At 49.5% G+C, this 23,046-nt stretch overlaps 1 protein-coding gene across 1 annotated transcript in view; it reads left to right on the plus strand.

The window, feature by feature from the left end:
- EFTUD2 (elongation factor Tu GTP binding domain containing 2) overlaps window positions 1-23,046 on the plus strand; it is a 100,531-nt gene that overhangs the window by 44,484 nt on the left and 33,001 nt on the right. The window contains exon 13 of the mRNA XM_030220527.1: window positions 12,399-12,489. Coding sequence (XP_030076387.1) covers window positions 12,399-12,489 — 91 coding nt within the window. The remainder of the gene's footprint in view (window positions 1-12,398; window positions 12,490-23,046) is intronic.

Genomic DNA, 23,046 nt, shown 5'->3' on the forward strand with positions numbered 1-23,046 from the left:
TTGGAGCTATCGCTCCAACATACGGGTTTGTGGGCTGCCGGAATTAACCTGAGTATTCAGATTGCGAAGAAGTGCTTCGCCTCATGGCCCACTTGCTCTCTGACCCTGATAACCCCCGTGCACCTGCATCTATTCGTATTGAACGTGCTTACCGAGCCTTGGGGTCGAGAAAACCAAATGTGCCTAAAGATATCGTGGTGTGCTTTGCTGAATTTAAATTGAAGGAAGCTGTGATGCACAAAGCTAGGGTGGCTAGCCCTATAGTGTGGGGCAGTTACCCCATAGAGATTTATCAGGACCTTTCAACTACCACCCTCAAACAGCGGAGCAAACTACGTCCTCTAACCTTCCGACAGAGAGAGGAGGGGATTCAGTATAAGTGGCAGCACCCTTTTGCCCTAGTATTCTACAAGGAGGACAAACAACGCAGAGTGGCCTTGCTGGAAGAAGCACAAGAATTTCTATCCACTGGCGATCAAGCTGACCCCCCAAGGAAGCATCAGCAGCCTGGCAGTAAGAAGCAAGGCAGGCCGAAATGGCATCGAGTATCCCAAGGGAAGGGCCGCCTTCGAAGACAGATCTCTGGAAGACAAGTTACATCGCCATCAGGCCCAGGATGAGACTAACAGCTCTTGTAACAATGCTATACTACATAAGGTGGCTGGATGGTGACAAGCGTTAAATTTTGGCGAGTGTTGAGGTGCAACTCTCTCTGACTAGGAGATGGATCGGGGACTCACTTCCTTCTCCCACAGACATGTCACAAATTGGTAAACTGACATGTCACGGTTGGTATTGGGGGGGGGGATGGGGGAAAATACATGGTATCTACTGGTGGCTGACTAGGCTTGCTAAATGACAGGGGCTTACGAATATGTTCAGTTGTGTCACTCTAAATGTTCATGGCCTTAACTCGCCTATGAAATGCAAATTAATATTTAAAGAAATGTTGCGCCTAAAGGCAGATGTGATATTCATTCAGGAGACCCATTTGAAACAGCAACATGAAAAATTAGTTAATCACAAGCGGTTTCCCACTTTTGTGTTTGCCTCCAGTACAACTAATCAAAAAACAAAAGGGGTCCTTATAGCTTTTTCAGCTGCTCTTCCATGGCAAATACATAATATATCTGATGATATGAAGAAAGACTAAGGAGGCTAGGGCTTTTCAGTTTGGAGAAGAGACGGCTGAGGGGAGACATGATAGAGGCTTATAAAATAATGAGTGGAGTGGAACAGGTGGATGTGAAGCGTGTTCACGCTTTCCAAAAATACTAGGCATGCGATGAAACTACAGTGTAGTAAATTTAAAACAAATCAGAGAAAATATTTCTTCACCCAACGCATAATTAAACTCTGGAATTCGTTGCCGGAGAACGTGGTGAAGGCGGTTAGCTTGGCAGAGGTTAAAAAGGAGTTAGACGGTTTCTTAAAGGACAAGTCCATAAGCCACTACTAAATGAACTTGGGAAAAATCCACAATTCCAGGAATAACATGTATAGAATGTTTGTACGTTTGGGAAGCTTGCCAGGTGCCCTTGGCCTGGATTGGCCGCTGTCGTGGACAGGATGCTGGGCTCGATGGACCCTTGGTCTTTTCCCAGTGTGGCATTACTTATGTACTTATCCATGTTATTAATTTATGCACCTAATGAGGGGCAGGGATCCTTTTTAGCTGATTTGGAGAGGGTTTTACAATGCCATGCACAGGGACAATTAGTGATAGGGGGTGACTTTAACCTTACAATAGACCCGCCATTAGATAATTCAACAGGGCAGGCCCACTATGCTAAGCGGGATAGAACCATACTTAAAAGCTTTTTGGCAAGTTGGGGGCTGGTTGATCTCTGGCGCGGGAATCATGGTCAAGAGAGGGATTACACATACTTCTTCCCTAAGTATAACACATATTCCAGGATTGACCTCTGGCTGGGGGATGGGGCTATAGCGCGTAATCTGCAAGCAGTAACTATTGAATCACGCACATGGTCTGATCATTCCCCGGTGGTACTGACTCTGAGAACAATAAGTATAAGTATACCTAAGGGTCCCAGATACTCCCATGAGACGCTGTTACAAGACCCACAAAACATTTCTACTGTACAGAAATACATTGTGGAATATTAAGAATTTAGTGACCTAGGAGAGGTACAACCAAGGCCTAAAAGCAGCCCTTCGTGGCCACGTCGTAGCATTGCAAGCCCATCTTACTAAAATTGGGCTGTTCAGGAACAGGCAATATAGCACAGTTGGAGAGGCTACACAAAGCTGATCCCTCGGATCTTAAGAGAGCCGAAGCATTACATCAGCTTAGATTAAAGCTTAATGAGGTTCAAATGGCTGAGCTTGCAGCCCAATTGCAATGGGTGCAGCAGGAGCACTTTGAATTTGGTGACAAAGCTAGCAGGCTATTAGCTTGTAAATTAAAAAAAACAAGCCCAATGCAATCATATCTTTAACATTAAAGACATCTCGGGGATGTAGCCAATGGGAGCAAGTTCAGGAGGCATTCTATGATTACTATACAGAGCTCTATTTATCTGAAGTAACCCCATCTCCATCGGCCATAGAAGCCTACCTCCAAGGAGGTCTGTCTTCCACTGTTATCGCAGGGAGAGACAGTGTTGCTGTCTGCACCCATAACGTTAGATGATATTGAATGGGCAATCTCAGACCTTCCCCACAATAGCCCCTGGCCCAGATGGCTTCCCCACTAGGTTTTATAAACTGTTTGCTAAGCGATTGGCACCTATATTGCAGAGAGTATTCACCTCCTTTGATACTGCACAGGAATTGCCACATTCCTGGAGACTGGCAGTGGTTACATTGTTGTTGAAGCCGGGGAAAGATCCCCAACAGTGTGGTTCTTCTAGACCAATGTCCCTCTTAAATACAGACTATAAAATCTTCACGAAGATCCTAGCATGTAGACTTCATCTGGTACTGCCTAGGTTGATACACAAGGACCAGGCAGGATTTGTCATGGGTCGACAGACTCATGATAACATCAGATGCTTACTACACGTAATTCAGCAGGCGAGAGATGATCGGACACCAGCGTTGTTGCTCTCGATTGATGCTGAAAAGCATTTGACAGGGTGAACTGGTCATTCTTGTTTGCTGTCCTGAAGCATGTGGGGATAGGGGGGCGCTACATGGCATGGCTCAAATTGCTGTATACAAGCCCGTTAGCAACATTAAAAATAAATGGCACATATACTAAACCATTGGAGCTCCATAGGGGAGCTAGACAGGGTTGTGCAGTTTCTTCACTACTGTTTGCTTTGTCCATCGAACCACTTGCCAGCCTGATTAGGGGGAACCCTGGGATTAGGGGCCTGGTCGGGACGAAGGGAACATAAAATTATGCTATTTGCAGATGATGTGCCCCTGACCTTGTCCTGCCCGGAGTCCTCTGTGCAACAGGCCATGGAAATTATTACACAATATGGCCAATTATCAGGGTTTAAGATCAACATTACCAAATCAGAAATCCTTAATCTCACTGTTCTCTCACAGGAAATTCCTCGGCTAAAAGCTGCCTTCCCATTTGTCTGGGCCGCCAAATCCATTAAATATCTGGGGATACACATAACACCCAATGTGGAGGGCCTATTTTCAGCTAACTACCCTAAGAAGACAGTGGAACTTTTTCCGGAGCTAGATAGATGGGAGGGATTGACAATATCGTGGACGGGGTGCATTCATGCAATCAAAATGATGCTGCTCCCTAAATTACTGTATTTATTTCTAGTTCTCCCGATCCCAATCCCTCGCAGTTTTTTTACTCAATTGCAAAATGTTTGTCTGTATCTGGCGGAAGCGCCCACCTCGGGTAGGCTGGGCCATGATGTATCAGACACACGCTAGGAGGGGTATGGGTGCCCCCAATTTCTATCTGTACTATCAAGCGGCCCAGCTAAAAGTATTAGCGGATTGAACCCCGGCTGCTACTAAGAAATGGCTCCACTGGGAGCGAGCCTGGCTGGGGACCCGATACTTGGGAGATGTTTTGTGGCTCCCAAGGAGTGATTTATTGGCTATAATGCAGAGAATCCCTTTGGGGGTGAGCCACTTGCTTTCCACATGGTACCATATATGGAAACAATTTTTTTCAGATCGGAAATACTACTTGCAGACAGCTATTCGTTGGGCCCCCGGTTTCCCCTCAGGCTCCTTAGAATCGGTATATGGACGGTGGGCCCGGGTGGGTTTATATATTCTGGGACAGGTGTGGGCTAATGGGAGGATACTTAATTTTGAAGAACTCCAAGAAGAATATGGGTTGGATGAAAGTGATCTCTTCTATTATAACTGTTTACGAAACTTTATCCACAGACGGGCAAGGGAGGAACTGGACCTAACTGAAACAGCATTAGAGAAGGTCCTACGGAGTGGGGGGGTGGTAAAGGAAGTGTATCTTGTTTATATCTAGCTCTACTATTCTACACTAACCCCCAATTATACTATAATGAAAGATGGGAGGTAGCATTACAGAATACCCACCCGCGGGAAACTTGGTCGAAAGGGTATAGAGTGGAGTGGCCTAGTGGTTAGGGTGGTGGACTTTGGTCCTGGGGAACTGAGGAACTGAGTTCGATTCCCACTTCAGGCACAGGCAGCTCCTTGTGACTCTGGGCAAGTCACTTAACCCTCCATTGCCCATGTAAGCCGCATTGAGCCTGCCATGAGTTGGAAAGCGCGGGGTACAAATTTAACAAAAAAATAGATTTCTGCTTAAACCATCTTTAGCTCAGCCTGTGGTAGAAAACGGTTTTAAAATGTTGTACTGGTGGTATTATACCCCTGATAGATTACAGCAAATGTACCCCAGGATATCTGCAGACTGTTGGCGTAACTGTGGTGCTCAGAGCTCCTTCCTACACATATGGCGGGAGTGCCCGAAGGCCCAGACTTACTGGAAATAAGTGCTCCAGTTGGTCCTTCAAATGTTGCAATAATGTTATCCTTGTAAAGCGGAATATTGCTTGCTACACTTTAAAGCTCCGGAGATTCGTGTCTCCCAACACAAGCTTGCAATTCAGTTTTTTGTTGCTACTACTACTTAGCATTTCTGTAGCGCTGCCAGGGTTACACAGCGCTGTACAAGTTTAAACATGGGGAAGGATGGTCCCTGCTCAAGAGAGCTTACAATCTAAAGGTAACAAACTATGTAGTCAGTGTAGGTATCATGAATGGGGAAGGTGGTTAGGCACCAAAAGCATGGGAGAAGAGATGGGCTTTGAGTAAGGACTTGAAAATGGGCAGGGAGGGTGCATGGCGTATGGGCTCAGGAAGTCTGTTCCAGGCATAAGGTGATGCGAGGCAGAAGGGGCGGAGTCTGGAGTTGGCGGTGGTGGTGGAGAAGGGTACAGATAGGAGTGATTTGTTCTGAGATCGGAGGTTACGGGTGGGAACATACGGGGAGAGGAGGGTAGAGAGGTAATGGGGGGCTGCAGATTGAGTGCACTTGAAGGTCAATAGGAGAAGCTTGAACTGTATACAGTAGCGGATCGGGAGCCAGTGAAGCGACTTGAGGAGAGGGGTGATATGAAAGTAACGGTTCACGCGGTAGATAAGACGTGCGGCGGAATTTTGGACAGATTGAAGGGGGATAGGTGGCTAAGCGGGAGGCCAGCGAGGAGAAGGTTGCAATAGTCAAGACGAGAGGTAACGAGCGAGTAGACGAGGGTTCGGGTGGTCTGTTCAGAGAGGAATGGATGAATTTTGCTAATATTAAAGAGGATATGGATATGCTGGATATGGGCAGAGAAGGAGAGGGAGGAGTCGAAAATGACTCCGAGATTGCGGGCTGAAGACAGGGAGGATGAGGGCGTTGTCAACAGAGACGGAAAGTGGGGGAAGAGGAGAAGAGGGTTTGGGTGGAAAGACAAGGAGCTCAGTCTTTGCCATGTTCAGTTTCAGATGCCGGTTGTTGCTGCAAAGCTATCTTTGGTAAGGGCTTGGAAACGACAAACTCTACCATCCATGCAACTTACACTGCATAAAGTGGACTACCTATACCAAATGTTGAAACTTACTGCAATGAGAAGAGGCCACATGGTGACTTTTAAAAAACTTTGGCAGCCATACGAACAGTCGAAAGCACAGTTGTCAGCACCACCATGATGTCCAGGGGGAGGGGGGATACTAGATGACAATGTATTAGCCTCTATGTGATAACAGTTTTTCAGCTATATTATGTATGGCATTACAGAATTTTCAATAAAAAAATATTTTAAGAAAAAAAAAAAAGTAAGTTTCACCATCCTCTCTTGAGGATGCCTCTGCAGGAAATTAAAAGAAGTCTTGTCTTAAGCTGGGCAGTTTTTCTCTCTGTTCAGAGAGTAACGCATGTTTAATAAATAAGAAACAAATAGAACTGTATCAGCTGTAAGAAGGGATTTTAAAGAGAGCCTCTTGTGAGCTGCCAATTTCAGGCCTGTTTGTACAGGACTTGAGGGTTCCCAATCCTGTCACTTTGAGTGGGGGGAGAGCTGAGGGAGAGCACCAGTGTCAGGGCAGGTGCAGTGTGAGAAGTGCTACAGTGCCAGCAGGCAGGCTTTGCAGGTTCTCAGTCTCTTGGTGCACAAATAGAGCACCAAGTTCCCATTGCCCTATTTGGGATGGGGAGCCAGAGTATCTTGCAGTGGATTCCTCGAGTAATACCTTGGAGCTCCCCTAGAGGCCTCAGTTCCCACCGTAGTTTCAGTGGGAACAGTGGCTGTTTTATCTCCAGACCATGCTTCTGAAATGCAGTCCAAGAGAAGTCAGCTCCCTAGTTTTTGTTTGTTTGGGGTTTTTTTTTTTTTTGGGGGGGGGGGGGTTCCAGTTGGTTTCCTCCTTTAACGCAGGACATTGAGATACAGAGGGTTCCCTAGAGGCCCTTTCCTGCTGCTGGGGCCCAAGTTTCAGCCAGGGTCCCCCTGTCATCTATAGTGAATGCTTGGAGTGGAGAACATTTTCTCCATGAGGAGCTCCCTTCAGGCACCTCATCCCCTGGGTCTGCAGCATCATCATCTGATGAGCAGTGTCTCTCCAGTGGTGTGATTGTTTTGCTAGAAGGATTTGCCCTTTCTGGTCATCCTGATAGCACCAGATTGGCCTCACCATCCCTGGTATACAGATCTGATTCACCTATTGATATACCCTCTACTTGTATTTCAGAGAGAACCAGGTCTCCTTCAGCAGGGTCTGATCAGAATTCCTTTTGGCTTACAAGTTGGCCCTTGAAAGGCATCACCTGAGGTAGAAGAGGTTTTTTCCCTCAGTGATTGGTACGCTGCTAAAGGCCCATAGGTGCTCCACATCGCTAGTCTATATTAGAGTCTGAAAAGTTTATCACTGGTGTTTGGCTCAGGCATTCATGTTCCCTCCATTTTTCTGCAGGGCAGGGGTTAATGCTTTAATTTCATTAAGGTTTAGGTGGTGATTCTTTCTGGCAAGGTTGGTGGTTCCTCCATAGTGACCCAGACAGTTGTGGTGTACTTCTTGCAGGCTGGCTAATTTGTCCCTCTGTGAGGGTAGTGATACCACAGTGGGACCTTAATCTGGTGTTGTCAGCTCTGGCTTGGTTTTTATTTGAACCTTTTCCTTGACAGATCTTTCCCTGAAGGCAGTGTTCTGGTTGCTATTTGTTCAGCTAGGAAGATATCTGAATTGAAGGTGCTCTTTTATTGAAACCTCTGTCTTTCTCATCAGACCCCATTTTGCTTTGTAAGGGTCCATCTTTTTACTGAAGGTGGTCTCCCCCTTTTCATCTGAATTAGGTTGTTTTGCTGTTGGGTTTTTGAAGGTCCTCAGTGTGTAGGGACCTGAGGAAGTGCTTCACAAGCTGGAAATTTGCAGATTCCTGGTTTGCTTTCCAGAGGTCACTAATCCTTTCACGAAGTTGGATCACCTCTGTGTTTCAGGGTCAGCGCAAGGGACAAGCAGCTTCAAAGTCATCTCTGGCATGCTAGATTAAGTTGGCTATTGAGTCAGGGTATATTAGCCATCAGAAGGTGGTTTCAGACAGACTTCAGGCTCGCTCAACCAGATCCAAGCAACCTTGTGACAGAAGCTAGAGTGGTGGCCCTATGTGGGTCTTGCCTTCTTCCCACCCTATGGGATAAATGTTTTGGTACATCCACAGGTATGGACTGGTCTAACATAATGATAAGGAAGGTGAAATTTGATGTTACTGGATAATTTCCTTCTTTGATTACTGCTAGACTTATTGAGGAATCACCCTGGAAGACAAAAGAATTCAGGATATTCTTGGGTCCCATGTCTGGCACATATTGGTGTATATCGACTTCTGCAGAGGTTTCCCCAAAGAAGGGTTGTTCTCTATTGCAGCTGTTAGTCAGATGTTTTTAGAAGGTTCTTTGCATGTTTTTCTTAAAGTGTTTTCAGTTGCCTCTGTGGTGGCATCTTAGGCATTAGCATACTAGCTGTACCACTCCTGTCACTGGAATGTTCAGTGTGTCAACCGGCATCTGCTGGTAAGGGGCAGGGCCGTGCCGATGCGGTAAGCGAGGTAAGCGCCGCAGGGGGGCGCCCACCTCTGGAGGGCGCCGCCGCGGTGCTTACCCTCGCCCCGCCGAGGCCTTTAAATCTTTTGGTCGCCCCGGGTGTCACCAGAAAGGGGGGTGCCGCCGCTCCCGCTGCTCTTCATCCTGGCACCCCCCCCCCCCCCCCCCCGCACCAGCCCTTTAAATTTATTTGCCGACGCGATAGTGAGCGCAGCACCTCATGTGGAAGTAAAGGAAGCGGATCCGATCATCTCATTGGGCCTTCCCTCACTGTCCCGCCATCCTCTGACGCAACTTCCTATTTCCTCTAGGGCGGGACAGTGAAGGAAGGCCCAATGAGATGATCGGATTCGCTTCTTTTACTTCCACACGAGGTGCTGCGCTCGCTATCGCGTCGGCAAACAATTTCTTTTTAAAGACGGGTGGCAGGGAGAAGACGAGGCAGGGTGAGGGTGGGGGACAGATGGGGTGACCGTGAAGGTGGGGGAGGACTCGGATAGCAGAAGGGACTGGGTGGGAGACAGATGGGGTGAGGGGGACTCGGATGGGCAGAAGGGACTGGGTGGGAGACAGATGGGGTGAGGGTGGGGGGCACTTGGATAGCAGAAGGGACTGGGTGGGAGGCAGATGGGGTGAGGGGGACTCGGATGGGCAGAAGGGACTGGGTGGGAGACAGATGGGGTGAGGGGGACTCGGATGGGCAGAAGGGACTGGGTGGGAGACAGATGGGGTGAGGGTGGGGGGCACTTGGATAGCAGAAGGGACTGGGTGGGAGACAGATGGGGTGAGGGGGACTCGGATGGGCAGAAGGGACTGGGTGGGAGACAGATGGGGTGAGGGTGGGGGGCACTTGGATAGCAGAAGGGACTGGGTGGGAGACAGATGGGGTGAGGGGGACTCGGATGGGCAGAAGGGACTGGGTGGGAGACAGATGGGGTGAGGGTGGGGGGCACTTGGATAGCAGAAGGGACTGGGTGGGAGGCAGATGGGGTGAGGGGGACTCGGATGGGCAGAAGGGACTGGGTGGGAGACAGATGGGGTGAGGGGGACTCGGATGGGCAGAAGGGACTGGGTGGGAGACGGGGTGAGGGTGGGGGGCACTTGGATAGCAGAAGGGACTGGGAGGGAGACAGATGGGGTGAGGGGGACTCAGATGGGCAGAAGGGACTGGGTGGGAGACAGATGGGAGAAGGGGCATGGAGCTGGAACTGGGGTCTGAAAAGTGAGCAGGAGGGAGAATGGGGTCATGCCTGGGGCAGGGGTGGATGGGAGAATCAATGGATCTGGAACTAGGGGCAGCCGCAGGTGGGAACTGGGAGCCGAAAAGAGGGGGCAGTGAGAGAGGGGGGATAGATCCTGGATGGAATGGGGAGTGAGAGGGAGGGCAGACCCTGAATGGATGGGAGGGGGAAAGAGAGAGGGCAAATGGTGAATCGAAGGAGCAGAGAGAAAGGGCAGACAGTGGATAGAAGGGAGTGAAAGAGCAGACAGTGGATGGAAGGGGGCAGAGATAGAGGGCAAATGCTAGAGGGAAAGGAGAGAGAGAGGGCAGATGGTGGATGGAAGGGGGAGAGAGAGATGGCAGACTGGGGCAGATGGTGGATGGAAGGAGCAGAAATAGAGGGCAGATGTGGATGGAAGGAACATTAGAGAGGGCAGACACTGGAGAGCAGAGAGAGAGCGAAGACAGATACTGGATGGAAGGAAGACGGTGAAAAGAAGATAAGGAAAGCAGAAACCAAAGACAACAAACTGTAAATATATATTTTTATTATTTTGCTTTAGGATATAGTATTTTAGCTGTGTTAATAAATGTTTATAAATAGAACATGTAAATAAGGTAATCTTTTTATTGGACTAATTTTAATACATTTTGACTTAACTTTCAGAGAACAAAACCCCCTTCCTCAGATCAGGATAGGATACTGTAACAGCACTATACTGTATTGACCTGAGGAAGGAGATTTTGGCCTCTGGAAGCTAAATGTATTAGTCCAATAAAATGGTATTATTTTATTTTCTGTATATGTTTTATTTCTATTTGTTAATTTGTAAAGTGGTGATTGGTATTTGTTAGTTTTTTCAAATTTACATCTGCTGTCTTTATATTTTGCACAGTACTAGGGGACATTTTCTGTTTCTGTGGTGTTGCATTGTATGCAGAGTCTGGCATCGGGGGTTCAGTTTAATTTTTGTCTAAATAGAAAGTTTATGATTACTTATCCTATAGTGGATTAGGGTGTATCTGTGTTTGAAAAAGACATGGCTTTCAGTTGGCATTGACTGTGCAGGATCTACGATCTGTACTATTCTGTCTGGTTTCGTTTTACAATAGGTGAATTGATGTTCTAGTGCTCACTGTAGTGTTTAAGATGCTTTCCTTTTCCTTGTGTGACTCGTAGAAACGACTGCTTATGGTATGGTAAAATTGCTCTATAGGTCGTGAGTGTTTTGTATTCTCGGTATGCCTAGTACTGGATTTGGGGGGGGGGTGTTAAACAATGACCGGCCCCGGGTGTCAACTACCCTAGCTACGCCACTGCTGCCGACGTCTCCCTTCCCTTGCACTCGTTGGTTCCCTCAGTGTCCCGCCTTCTTCTGACGTCAGAAGAAGGCGGACACTGAGGGAACCAAGAGCGCAAAGGGAAGGGAGACGTCGGCAGCGCTCCGCTTTCACTGACGCTGCTGCGACCGGAAGTAAAAGATTTAAAGGCCCCAGGGTGCGGAGGGAAGGGCAGAGAGGCATGGATGGGAGGGCAGGGCCCAGGGAGAGGACAAATTGCTGGAAGGGGAGGGGAGAGAGGATTGCTGGCTATGGATGGAGGAGGGAAGGGCAGAGAGGGACAAGGATGGACATGGGGGCCCAGGGAGAGGACAAATTGCTGGAAATGGAGGGGAGGGGATAGAGGAGGCAAGGATTGCTGGCTATGGATGGAGGAGGGAAGGGCAGAGAGGGACAAGGATGGACATGGGGGCCCAGGGAGAGGACAAATTGCTGGAAATGGAGGGGAGGGGAGAGAGGAGGCTTGCTGGCTATGGATGGAGGAGGGAAGGGCAGAGAGGGACAAGGATGGACATGGGGGCCCAGGGAGAGGACAAATTGCTGGAAATGGAGGGGAGGGGAGAGAGGAGGCTTGCTGGCTATGGATGGAGGAGGGAAGGGCAGAGAGGGACAAGAATGGACATGGATGGGAGGGCAGGACCCAGGGAGAGAGGAGAAATTGCTGGAAATGGATATAGAGCAAGAAATGAAGAAGAAAGGAGAAAAGTAAAGAAATAAATGGAAAGGAAGCCCTGGAAATGGAGTTAAGAGGACATATAGCAGCAGAATCAGATACTGGACCAGCATGATTGAAAAAAGAAAGTCACCAGACAACAAAGGTAGAAAAAAATTATTTTATTTTCATTTTAGCATTTGGAATATGTCCACTTTGAGAATTTACATCTGCTATCTTATTTTGCAATGTATAGCAATTTGTTTCTAAGAATATTGCTGACAATTCCTTTCAGTGTGGCAAGTGGTGAGCGATCATTTTCATGGGGGGGGGGCGTGATCATTTTCACGGGGGGGGGGGGGGGGGCGCCAACTGATAGTCTGCAGGGGGGCGCCAGAGACCCTAGGCACGGCCCTGGTAAGGGGATGTAACCGATAGGTCTAGACTGGTCTGGAGGAATCAAGGAAAGGAAAATAAAAGGTAAGACCACAATTCAACTTCTATACAGATTCAGAATTCAAAAAGATAGCCACACATTTCAGCTGTTGCTTCACAGTAGAGCCCAAGGAAATGTTCAAAGGTTTTTTTCAGGTTGAATTACGTTTACAGTTGATTTGTGGAGGACATGTATAAAATATATTGTGCTCACTACTTTTTCTTCTATCAGACGGAAGTTCACAAAGAAGGCCCCCACCAGCAGCTCCCAGCGCAGTTTTGTGGAATTTATCCTGGAGCCCCTTTATAAGATTCTGGCTCAGGTGAGTATTAATGCTGTGCTTTTGAACAGAGGACCTGTAATGACCTTAACAAGGACTCTCTTCAGTACTACCTCTAAGCTTGCAGGCTGATGGGTACTTGGCACCCCTAGGCTTTTAAGTGCATTTTGAAATGAAGTCTTCCTGGGACATTCACCTTTCCAAAATTGCTGTTGGACTGGTGCCATAAGGAAAAATAGGAGGAAGGTGAAGTCAAGTCCTCCTCCAACACTGTCCTTTTTTCCCATAAAGATAATGAGCAAATGTCAAAGCAGGATTTTCACCAAGTAAATACTAATTTACCTGTTGAAAAACCTTTTGAAAAGTGCCCCATTTAATATTCTGTAGATGATGCCAGGCAGTTCCTTGTCTAGCCAGAGGTTGTCCATGGCTTAATTATACTATTTTAAAAAACATTTTTTCCTAACATCAGTTCTACCCTTTCATCCAGTAGATCAATCTGGAATGAATGAGTTCTTGTCCAAAGAAACAACAGGGCAGATGAACCACAAGATCCAATGTGGTGGTAAAAAAAACAGCAGATCAGACAGGAAATCTTTATCCCAAGTTTTATTCACTATAGTAGATAAAATACAAACAGAAAAGCCTGACACAGGCCTTTTCTTCACCCACGCAAGGGCTGCATCAGGGGCTCAAAAGTAACTAATAATAAAATAAAAACATGTTAATATAAATCATCAAAATAGTGAATCATAAAAACAAAATAACTCAGTACACACTTATAAATAGACCAAAACATGTACATGGAATAAAATTATATTCAATATGAATAAAATGAGTGCATATCCAAATGGAATGAAATAGTGGTTTCACTAACTTGGCTCTAGTTAAAAAAAAAAAAAAAAACAATAACATAAACCACTGAGTCTAAACAGGTCCCAACACATAATGAATAAAACCTCAAAAATAAAGCTTTAACTCAAACCACAGGATGCAGGCAGGTAACAAATTAACCAAAGCTGTATTATTAGTTAATTGAGCCCCTGATGCAGCCCTTGCAAGCTCCATCACACCCTCCCCCTTTCCCACCATAGGCCCTCTCCGGGCTACCTTAGTAATCCCTGGTGGTCTAGTGGCTTCTTCGGGTGCAGGAACAAACCCCACTTATTCAACCCCATGCTGCTACTCCTTCACAATGGCAGCCGAGACTTCCCACAGTAATAACATTAAACTGGTGCAAGTAGTCCCAGAAACCATTTTGTCATTGGAGCCAGCACGGGCCCAAAGAGGCCACTAGACCACCAGAGATTCTTAAGGTAGGCCTGGGGAGGGCAGGATGGGGGTGACGGAGAGTGATTGGGGTTGGGGGGGGTGAGAGTTTGTTTCAGCCAAAAATGCACAGTCATTTTTGGCTGAAACCAAAATTCAGTCGGCCCCTGAACCACAGCAGCCAAAACGACAGAAAACATATCCTTTTCTGAAGTCCGCAATCACAGAATAAACAGAAAAACCTAAACAGACTTTCTCCACAAAAACAGCCTCCATATTGAATGGAAATTAACATCTTCTATCCACAATGCCCAATTCACTTCTTCCAGGTGTCCCAACCCCTTCACCTAAGAGTGAGCTTATGACTGGTCTTGAGGGCCTAAAACAGTGGTTCCGAAACCTGGTCCTGGAGACACCCCAGCAGGTCAGGTTTTCAGGATACCCACAATGGATATTCATGAGAGATTTGCACCCACTGCCTCCACTACATGCAAATATATCTCATGAATATTCATTGTGAAAACCTGAAAACCTGCCTGGCTGGGGTGCCTCCAGGACCCAGTTTGGGAACCACTGGCCTAAAGAAAAGAAAATTAGCAGGTAAGACCTAATTTTTCCTTCCTTAGCGTCCAACCAGACCAGTCAGACTCTTGGGAAGTTCCAAAGCAGTAATCTCGAGGGCGGGACACCCTGAGACTGTAAGAAAACACAACAGACTCAAAACTCACATCCTCTTCCAACTGATAGTGTTTTACTGTGAACGAAACGAAACAAGGGACTTGTGTGAATGTATGACACATTTGTTACCCAGTTCATTTCCCTTGTTTGGCCAGCAGATGGTGTCTCTTGTTTTTTGTAATGCTTTTACAGAAGTGACCGTTTTTTCCCGTCTTGAGCTGTGAGGAAATCTTTAGTCTCAGTATGGGAGGTAAACATTTCTGTCTTGAGACCCTGTTCAAGGCTTGTGCAGTGTCCCTTCTCCTATTTGCCATCTTTGGCACAGTTAGTGCTAGCTACATCTGACATTCGGGGAATCTCAAGAGGGGGACAAGAGCATAAAATTATGCTTTTTGCTGATGACATTTTGTTGACACTGACTGAACCTGCAGAGTCATGGCAGGTGTTTCCCAGTTGTTGACCGGGTACAGAAAGGTCTCCGGCTTTAAAGTAAATATGATCAAATCGGAGATTTTGAACCTTAGTATGGGGGCCCAGGCAGTCCTGCAACTTCAGCAATATTTTCCCTTCCTATGGGCAAGAAAACATATTAAATATTTGGGAATCTCTATGACGGCCCAATTGATGGGGTTATATCAGGCTAATTTTCCGGCTAAACTCATCCAACTGTTTGCTGAATTGGATCAATGGGAGGGCTTAACACTTACATGGATGGGAAAGATACAGGCAGTTAAGATGATGCTGTTGCTCAAATTGCTTTACCTCTCTATGTCGCTGTCTCGCTATACCACAATGCTTTTTTCGCCAACTAAATAGAATTTTTGCCTATATCTGGAGGAAGTGTCCTCCCAGGGTGCGGAGGTCTATGCTATATCAGCCCAAACTTAAGGGGGCTATGGGTGTGCCCTATTTCGAGCTTTACTTTAAAGCCATTGTAGATTATAGCTGACTGGATGCAGGGTGGTATGAAAAAATGGATACCTTGGGAGCAGCATTGGCTGTGTGCTATTCCTATATGGGCCATCCCATGGCTTCCGAGGAGGGACCTTCTCCACTTGATCCGGATAGCCCCTTTAGTAGTGAGTTGTCCCCTACACACATGGTATAAGGTGCGTGAGAAATGTTTTCCATATAGGAATTATCATCTCTCCACAGCTATACAATATGTCCCCTCCTTTGTTTCAGGGTCACAGGATCAGGTTTACAAGAGGTGGGCTTGCAATGGCTTGCGTTTACTGGGACAGATTTGGGAGGAAGGGGAATACGTTCCCTTTAAAGACTTGAAAGATGAATATGGCCTATTATTAAAGGATGAATTTCACTACAGTCAAGTTAGGGATTTCGTCCAACGTAAAGTTTGTGGCAAACCTGGCCTACAAGAAACTCTGCTAGAACTAGCCCTCCGAGTGGGGAGAGCTAGGGGAAGTATCACTCGCCTATATTCAGCTCTTTTTGCTGTTCAGGTCTCCGCTGCACTCTTATACTAGTAAATGGGATCATGAGCTGGATACATTTTTCACAGGGAACAGCTCATTTAAATATTTGTTCAAAGTATCTGTTGCTAGCAACCTGATTGAGAATGGTTTTAAGATTTTCTATGAATGACATTATACACCAGTGAAACTCAAAAAAATGTTCCAAAGAGCATTGGATACATGTTGGAGGGGATGTGGAGAGAGAGGGACCTTCCTCCACATGTGGTGGTGCTGTCCAGTTGTACAGACCCAATGGGCTGTAATAATTGACACTTTGCAAGACATACTGGGAAAGACTTATTCTCCGAGGACAAGCAGGCTGCTTGTTCTCACGACTGGGTGACGTCCGCGGCAGCCCCCACCAACCGGAAAAAAGCTTCGCGGGACGGTCGGCACGCAGAGCACGCCCACCGCGCATGCGCGGCCGTCTTCCCGCCCGTGCGCAACCGCTCCCGCCAGTTCCTTTTTTTCCGCGTCTGGAGAGAGTCGTGCCTTCGCCGCTCTCTCTGTTTTCAGCCGCCGGAAAGCCGTTTGCGTTTACGCAAATCGTATTTTCTTTAGTTTCTTTAGTTTCTCTAGTCCGCGTGCTCCGGTTTTCCTTTTTTTCAAAAAAAAAAAAAAATTGTGAGGAGCACGCGCTCCTTTTTTCCCTCGTTTCTAGCGGGGGCGCCGCGTTGCGGCCTAGTGGCCGCACGGTCGATTTTCTTTTTCGAGGTGTGATTTCCGCCACCATCGACGACTTTAACTTCGCCGACGCGATTTTTCCGTCGATGTCCTCGAAGGTCCCGAGTGGATTTAAGAAGTGTGGTCGGTGCGGCCGGCCAATCTCGCAGACCGACACCCACGCTTGGTGCCTCCAGTGCCTCGGGCCGGAGCACAATATCAAGTCGTGTTCTCTGTGTCTCGGTCTCCGGAAACGGACTCAGGTTGCGAGGCAAGTTCTACGGGACCGTCTTTTTGGAACTTGCGCCGGCCCCTCGACGTCGACCTCGACGGCATCGGTATCGACGTCCGGTCCTTCGGTACCGGTATCGATGCCCGAGAAATCGGCACCGATGGCATCGACCCCAGGAGAACAGGTCCCGTTGGCCCGCCAGTCCTCCGGTGAGGGTAGAGGTGAGAGGCCGCGTGGGCAGTCGGCCCCGGTCACTCCCTCAGCCCGTGGCCCACGGGACCGAACCCTGTCTGACCCGGTTCCTCGAGACCGAGGGGGATCGTCCTGTTCCTCCTCCATACCACCCGGCGCCGGTGACGTGCATCGCAAAAAGACTAAGAAGCATCGTCACCGGTCGCCCTCGATGCATCCGGACATCGGAGAGGAGTCGACGCCGAAACGTCCGCGTCAAGAGGAGAGGTCCCCGTCGGTTGTGGAGGTACCGACGCGACAGGGTCCCGGCACTTCGGTGCCGTCTCCTGGCTCCCACCAGATTCTGGCACCGACACCTCTACCGGCCCCACCGCCTTTCCCGGCAGCGGGCCTGGACGAGTGCCTCAGAGCCATCCTTCCAGGGATCCTGGAAGGGCTGATGCGCCAGGCTGTGCCGGCCTCGGCGCCGATGACTGTGGCGCCGGCGAGCTCTAGCCCGGCGCCGGGGCCGTCAACACCGCCGCCGCTTGCGGCGCCGGTCTCGACCGCCACGCAGGTGGAGTCCCCGTCGACGTCGATGGAGGGAGCTTCGTCCCCGCCGGCGCGGGAGTCCACCACTCGACGACACCGAGGCCTTGGTGCCTCGACGTCGAGCCGGGCCCGGTTCAGGACTCAGCTCCGTGAGCTTATGTCCGATACCGAGGATGAGGCCTCGTGGGGGGAAGAGGAGGACCCTTGATATTTCTCCTCAGTCTACGGGCCTTCCCTCGGACCCCATGCCTTCACCGGAGAGGAAACTCTCGCCTCCTGAGAGTCTCTCTTTTGCCTCTTTTGTGCGGGATATGTCTATTTGCATTCCCTTTCCCGTGGTCTCTGTGGATGAGCCGAGGGCTGAGATGCTCGAGGTCCTCGACTATCCATCACCACCTAGAGAGTCCTCCACGGTACCGCTGCACAATGTCCTCAAGGAGACACTGCTTCGGAACTGGATGCGACCATTAACTAATCCCACCATTCCCAAGAAAGCAGAGTCCCAGTACAGGATCCACTCTGACCCAGAGTTAATGCGGCCACAATTGCCCCATGACTCGGCGGTCGTGGATTCTGCTCTCAAGAGAGCACGGAGTTCGAGGGATACCGCCTCGGCGCCCCCGGGGCGGGAGTCTCGCACTCTGGACTCGTTTGGGAGGAAGGCCTACCAATCCTCCATGCTCGTGACCCGCATCCAGTCATACCAGCTCTATACGAGCATCCACATGCGGAACAATGTGAAGCAGCTGGCGGACCTGGTCGATAAGCTCCCGCCGGAGCAGTCCAGGCCTTATCAGGAGGTGGTCAGGCAGCTGAAGGCGTGTAGAAAGTTCCTGTCCAGGGGTATTTATGACACCTGTGACGTGGCATCTCGTGCTGCGGCCCAAGGTATAGTGATGCGCAGGCTCTCATGGCTGCGTGCCTCTGACCTGGACAACCGCACCCAGCAGAGACTGGCCGACGTCCCTTGCCGGGGGGATAACATTTTTGGTGAGAAGGTCGAGCAGCTGGTGGACCAACTGCATCAGCGGGAAACCGCCCTCGACAAGCTCTCCCACCGGGCGCCTTCAGCATCCACCTCAGCAGGTGGACGTTTTTCCCGGGCCCGGCAGGCTGCACCCTATTCTTTTGCAAAGCGTAGGTACAACCAGCCGGCCTGAAGGCCTCGTCAGGCACAGGGACAGCCCCAGCGCGCTCGTTCTCGTCAACAGCGTGCGCCTAAGCAGCCCCCTGCGCCTCCACAGCAAAAGCCGGGGACGGGCTTTTGACTGGATCCACGGGAATATAGCCGCCCTCAAAGTGTCCGTGCCGGACGATCTGCCGGTCGGAGGGAGGTTAAAATTTTTTCACCAAAGGTGGCCTCTCATAACCTCCGACCAGTGGGTTCTCCAAATAGTGCGGTGCGGATACGCTCTGAATTTGGCCTCCCTGCCTCCAAATTGTCCCCCGGGAGCTCAATCCTTCAGCTCCCATCACAAGCGAGTACTTGCAGAGGAACTCTCCGCCCTTCTCAGCGCCAATGCGGTCGAGCCCGTACCACCCGGGCAGGAAGGGCAGGGATTCTATTCCAGGTACTTCCTTGTGGAAAAGAAAACAGGGGGGATGCGTCCCATCCTAGACCTGAGAGGCCTGAACAAATTCCTGGTCAAAGAAAAGTTCAGGATGCTTTCCTTGGGCACCCTTCTGCCAATGATTCAGAAAAACGATTGGCTGTGTTCCCTGGATTTAAAGGACGCATATACTCACATCCCGATACTGCCAGCTCACAGACAGTATCTCAGATTCCGCCTGGGCGCACGGCACTTTCAGTATTGTGTGCTGCCCTTTGGGCTCGCTTCTGCCCCACGAGTGTTTACGAAGTGCCTCGTGGTGGTAGCGGCATACCTACGCAAGCTGGGAGTGCACGTGTTCCCATATCTCGACGATTGGCTGGTCAAGAACACCTCGGAGGCGGGAGCCCTCCGGTCCATGCAGTGCACTATTCAACTTCTGGAGCTGCTGGGGTTTGTGATAAATTACCCAAAGTCCCATCTCCAGCCAGCACAGTCTCTGGAATTCATAGGAGCTCTGCTGAATACCCAGACGGCTCAGGCCTTCCTTCCCGAAGCGAGGGCCAGCAACCTCTTGTCCCTGGCTTCGCAGACCAGAGCGTCTCAGCAGGTCACAGCTCGGCAGATGTTGAGACTTCTGGGTCATATGGACTCCACAGTTCATGTGACTCCCATTGCTCGTCTTCACATGAGATCTGCTCAATGGACCCTAGCTTCCCAGTGGTTCCAAGCCACCGGGAATCTAGAAGATGCCATCCGCCTCTCCACCAGTTGCCGCACTTCACTGCTCTGGTGGACCATTCGGACCAATTTGACCCTGGACGTCCATTCCAAATTCCGCAGCCCACGAAAGTGCTGACGACGGATGCATCTCGCCTGGGGTGGGGAGCTCATGTCGATGGGCTTCACACCCAGGGTCGGTGGTCCCTCCAGGAACAGGATCTGCAGATCAACCTCCTGGAGCTCCGAGCGATCTGGAACGCACTGAAGGCTTTCAGAGATCGGCTGTCCTGCCAAATTATCCAAATTCGGACAGACAATCAGGTTGCAATGTATTACGTCAACAAGCAGGGGGGCACCGGATCTCGCCCCCTGTGTCAGGAAGCCGTCGGGATGTGGACTTGGGCTTGCCAGTTTGGCATGCTCCTCCAAGCCACATACCTGGCAGGCGTAAACAACAGTCTGGCTGACAGACTGAGCAGAGTCATGCAACCGCACGAGTGGTCGCTCCATTCCAGAGTGGTACGCAAGATCTTCCGAGAGTGGGGCACCCCCTCGGTGGACCTTTTCGCCTCTCAGACCAACCACAAGCTGCCTCTGTTCTGTTCCAGACTTCAGACACACGGCAGGCTAACGTCGGATGCCTTTCTCCTTCATTGGGGGACCGGCCTCCTGTATGCTTATCCTCCCATACCTTTGGTGGGGAAGACCTTACTGAAGCTCAAGCAAGACCGCGGCACCATGATTCTGATAGCGCCTTTTTGGCCCCGTCAGATCTGGTTCCCTCTTCTTCTGGAGTTGTCCTCCGAAGAACCGTGGAGATTGGAGTGTTTTCCGACTCTCATCTCGCAGAACGACGGAGCGTTGCTGCACCCCAACCTTCAATCCCTGGCTCTCACGGCCTGGATGTTGAGGGCGTAGACTTTGCTGCGTTGGGTCTGTCTGAGGGTGTCTCCCGGGTCTTGCTTGCCTCTAGGAAGGATTCCACTAAAAAGAGTTACTTTTTCAAGTGGAGGAGGTTTGTCGTCTGGTGTGAGAGCAAGGCCCTAGAACCTCGTTCTTGCCCTGCACAGAACCTGCTTGAATACCTTCTGCACTTATCCGAGTCTGGCCTCAAGACCAACTCAGTAAGGAATCACCTTAGTGCGATTAGTGCTTACCATTATCGTGTGGAAGGTAAAGCCATCTCTGGAGAGCCTTTGGTCGTTCGATTCATGAGAGGCTTGCTTTTGTCAAAGCCCCCTATCAAGCCTCCTACAGTGTCATGGGATCTCAACGTCGTCCTCACCCAGCTGATGAAACCTCCTTTTGAGCCACTGAATACCTGCCATCTGAAGTACTTGACCTGGAAGGTCATTTCTTGGTGGCAGTTACTTCAGCTCGTAGGGTCAGTGAGCTTCAAGCCCTAGTAGCTCATGCTCCATATACCAAACTTCATCACAACAGAGTAGTGCTCCGCACCCACCCAAAGTTCCTGCCAAAGGTGGTGTCGGAGTTCCATCTTAACCAGTCAATTGTCCTGCCAACATTCTTCCCCAGGCCGCATACCCGCCCTGCTGAACGTCAGTTGCACACATTGGACTGCAAGAGAGCATTGGCCTTCTACTTGGAGCGGACACAGCCCCACAGACAGTCCGCCCAATTGTTTATTTCTTTCGACCCTAACAGGCTAGGGGTCGCTGTCGGGAAACGCACCATCTCCAATTGGCTAGCAGATTGCATTTCCTTCACTTATGCCCAGGCTGGGCTGACTCTTGAGGGTCATGTCACGGCTCATAGTGTTAGAGCCATGGCAGCGTCGGTGGCCCACTTGAAGTCAGCCACTATTGAAGAAATTTGCAAGGCTGCGACGTGGTCATCTGTCCACACATTCACATCACATTACTGCCTCCAGCAGGATACCCGACGCGACAGTCGGTTCGGGCAGTCGGTGCTGCAGAATCTGTTTGGGGTGTAAATCCAACTCCACCCTCCAGGACCCGAATTTATTCTGGTCAGGCTGCACTCTCAGTTAGTTGTTCTTCGTAGGTCAATTTCTGTTATACCCTCGCCGTTGCGAGGTTCAATTGACCTGGGTTCTTGTTTTGAGTGAGCCTGAGAGCTAGGGATACCCCAGTCGTGAGAACAAGCAGCCTGCTTGTCCTCGGAGAAAGTGAATGATACATACCTGTAGCAGGTGTTCTCCGAGGACAGCAGGCTGATTGTTCTCACCTACCCTCCCTCCTCCCCTTTGGAGTTGTGTTTCATCTCTTATTGCTTGTCATTCAACTGGCGGGAGCGGTCGCGTACGGGCGGGAAGACGGCCGCGCATGCGCGGTGGGCGTGCCCTGCGTGCCGACCGTCCCGCGAAGCTTTTTTCCGGTTGGTGGGGGCTGCCGCGGACGTCACCCAGTCGTGAGAACAATCAGCCTGCTGTCCTCGGAGAACACCTGCTACAGGTATGTATCATTCACTCCCACAACGAGCAGCCTACTCCATCATAAACCAACCGCAATTACTGTCCCCCAACACAAATTCGCAACACTGTTGTTCTCAGCTAGTAAATTGTTCATCGCACAAGCGTGGAAGCGAGCTGCTGTACCTCCTATATTGCGCATCCTGCAGAAACTGGGTGGTCGTTTTCAACTATCGAAACTTACAGCTTTACGACATGGTTGACTGACTAATTTTTATGACATTTGGCAAGTCTATGAACAATGGAAGACGAGAGCTCATATCTCTTCCATGTGAGGGACTGCACCCCGGCTGACTTACTCTCGCCCTGAAACATGACAAATGTATGCCACTGTACTAGAGGGGAACGGGAGGGGGGGGGAAATTTTTCTGTGTTTGTATGGCTATCATTCTTGTATGCAGTTTGTTGATTTGTAGTATTTCAATAAAAAAGTTTGGCAAAAAAAAAAAGAACATAAGAAAAGTTCTCTGGCTCTCCAATCATCCCCAGTGCTTTCTAGGTTACTGGAGCCACACTCCCAGTGGTCCCACAGTTCCCAGAAAGCACTCACAGGCCCAACAGACAAACCACCAGGATTCTTTATCAGTCCAGATAGGCAGAGTCATCAAACTAAACAGGTTTATTGTCACTCTCGAACAATGAACAAAAAAAAAGAGCAGATGGTTAGCTAAACTAAAGGCAAATTCGTTGTATAGTTAAGCAAGAGATAAGGAACTGATCTAAGTTACAGTGTGTGTAGCAAGTCACCCTATGTGTTAAAGGCTTGTGAGAAGAGCCAGGCTTTCACCAGCTTCCTGCAATCTGCCCCTAGCCAAAGACTCCCTGCTCCTGGGC

This window comes from Microcaecilia unicolor, chromosome 12, assembly GCF_901765095.1.
Source record: "Microcaecilia unicolor chromosome 12, aMicUni1.1, whole genome shotgun sequence".
Classification (NCBI taxonomy): domain Eukaryota; kingdom Metazoa; phylum Chordata; class Amphibia; order Gymnophiona; family Siphonopidae; genus Microcaecilia; species Microcaecilia unicolor.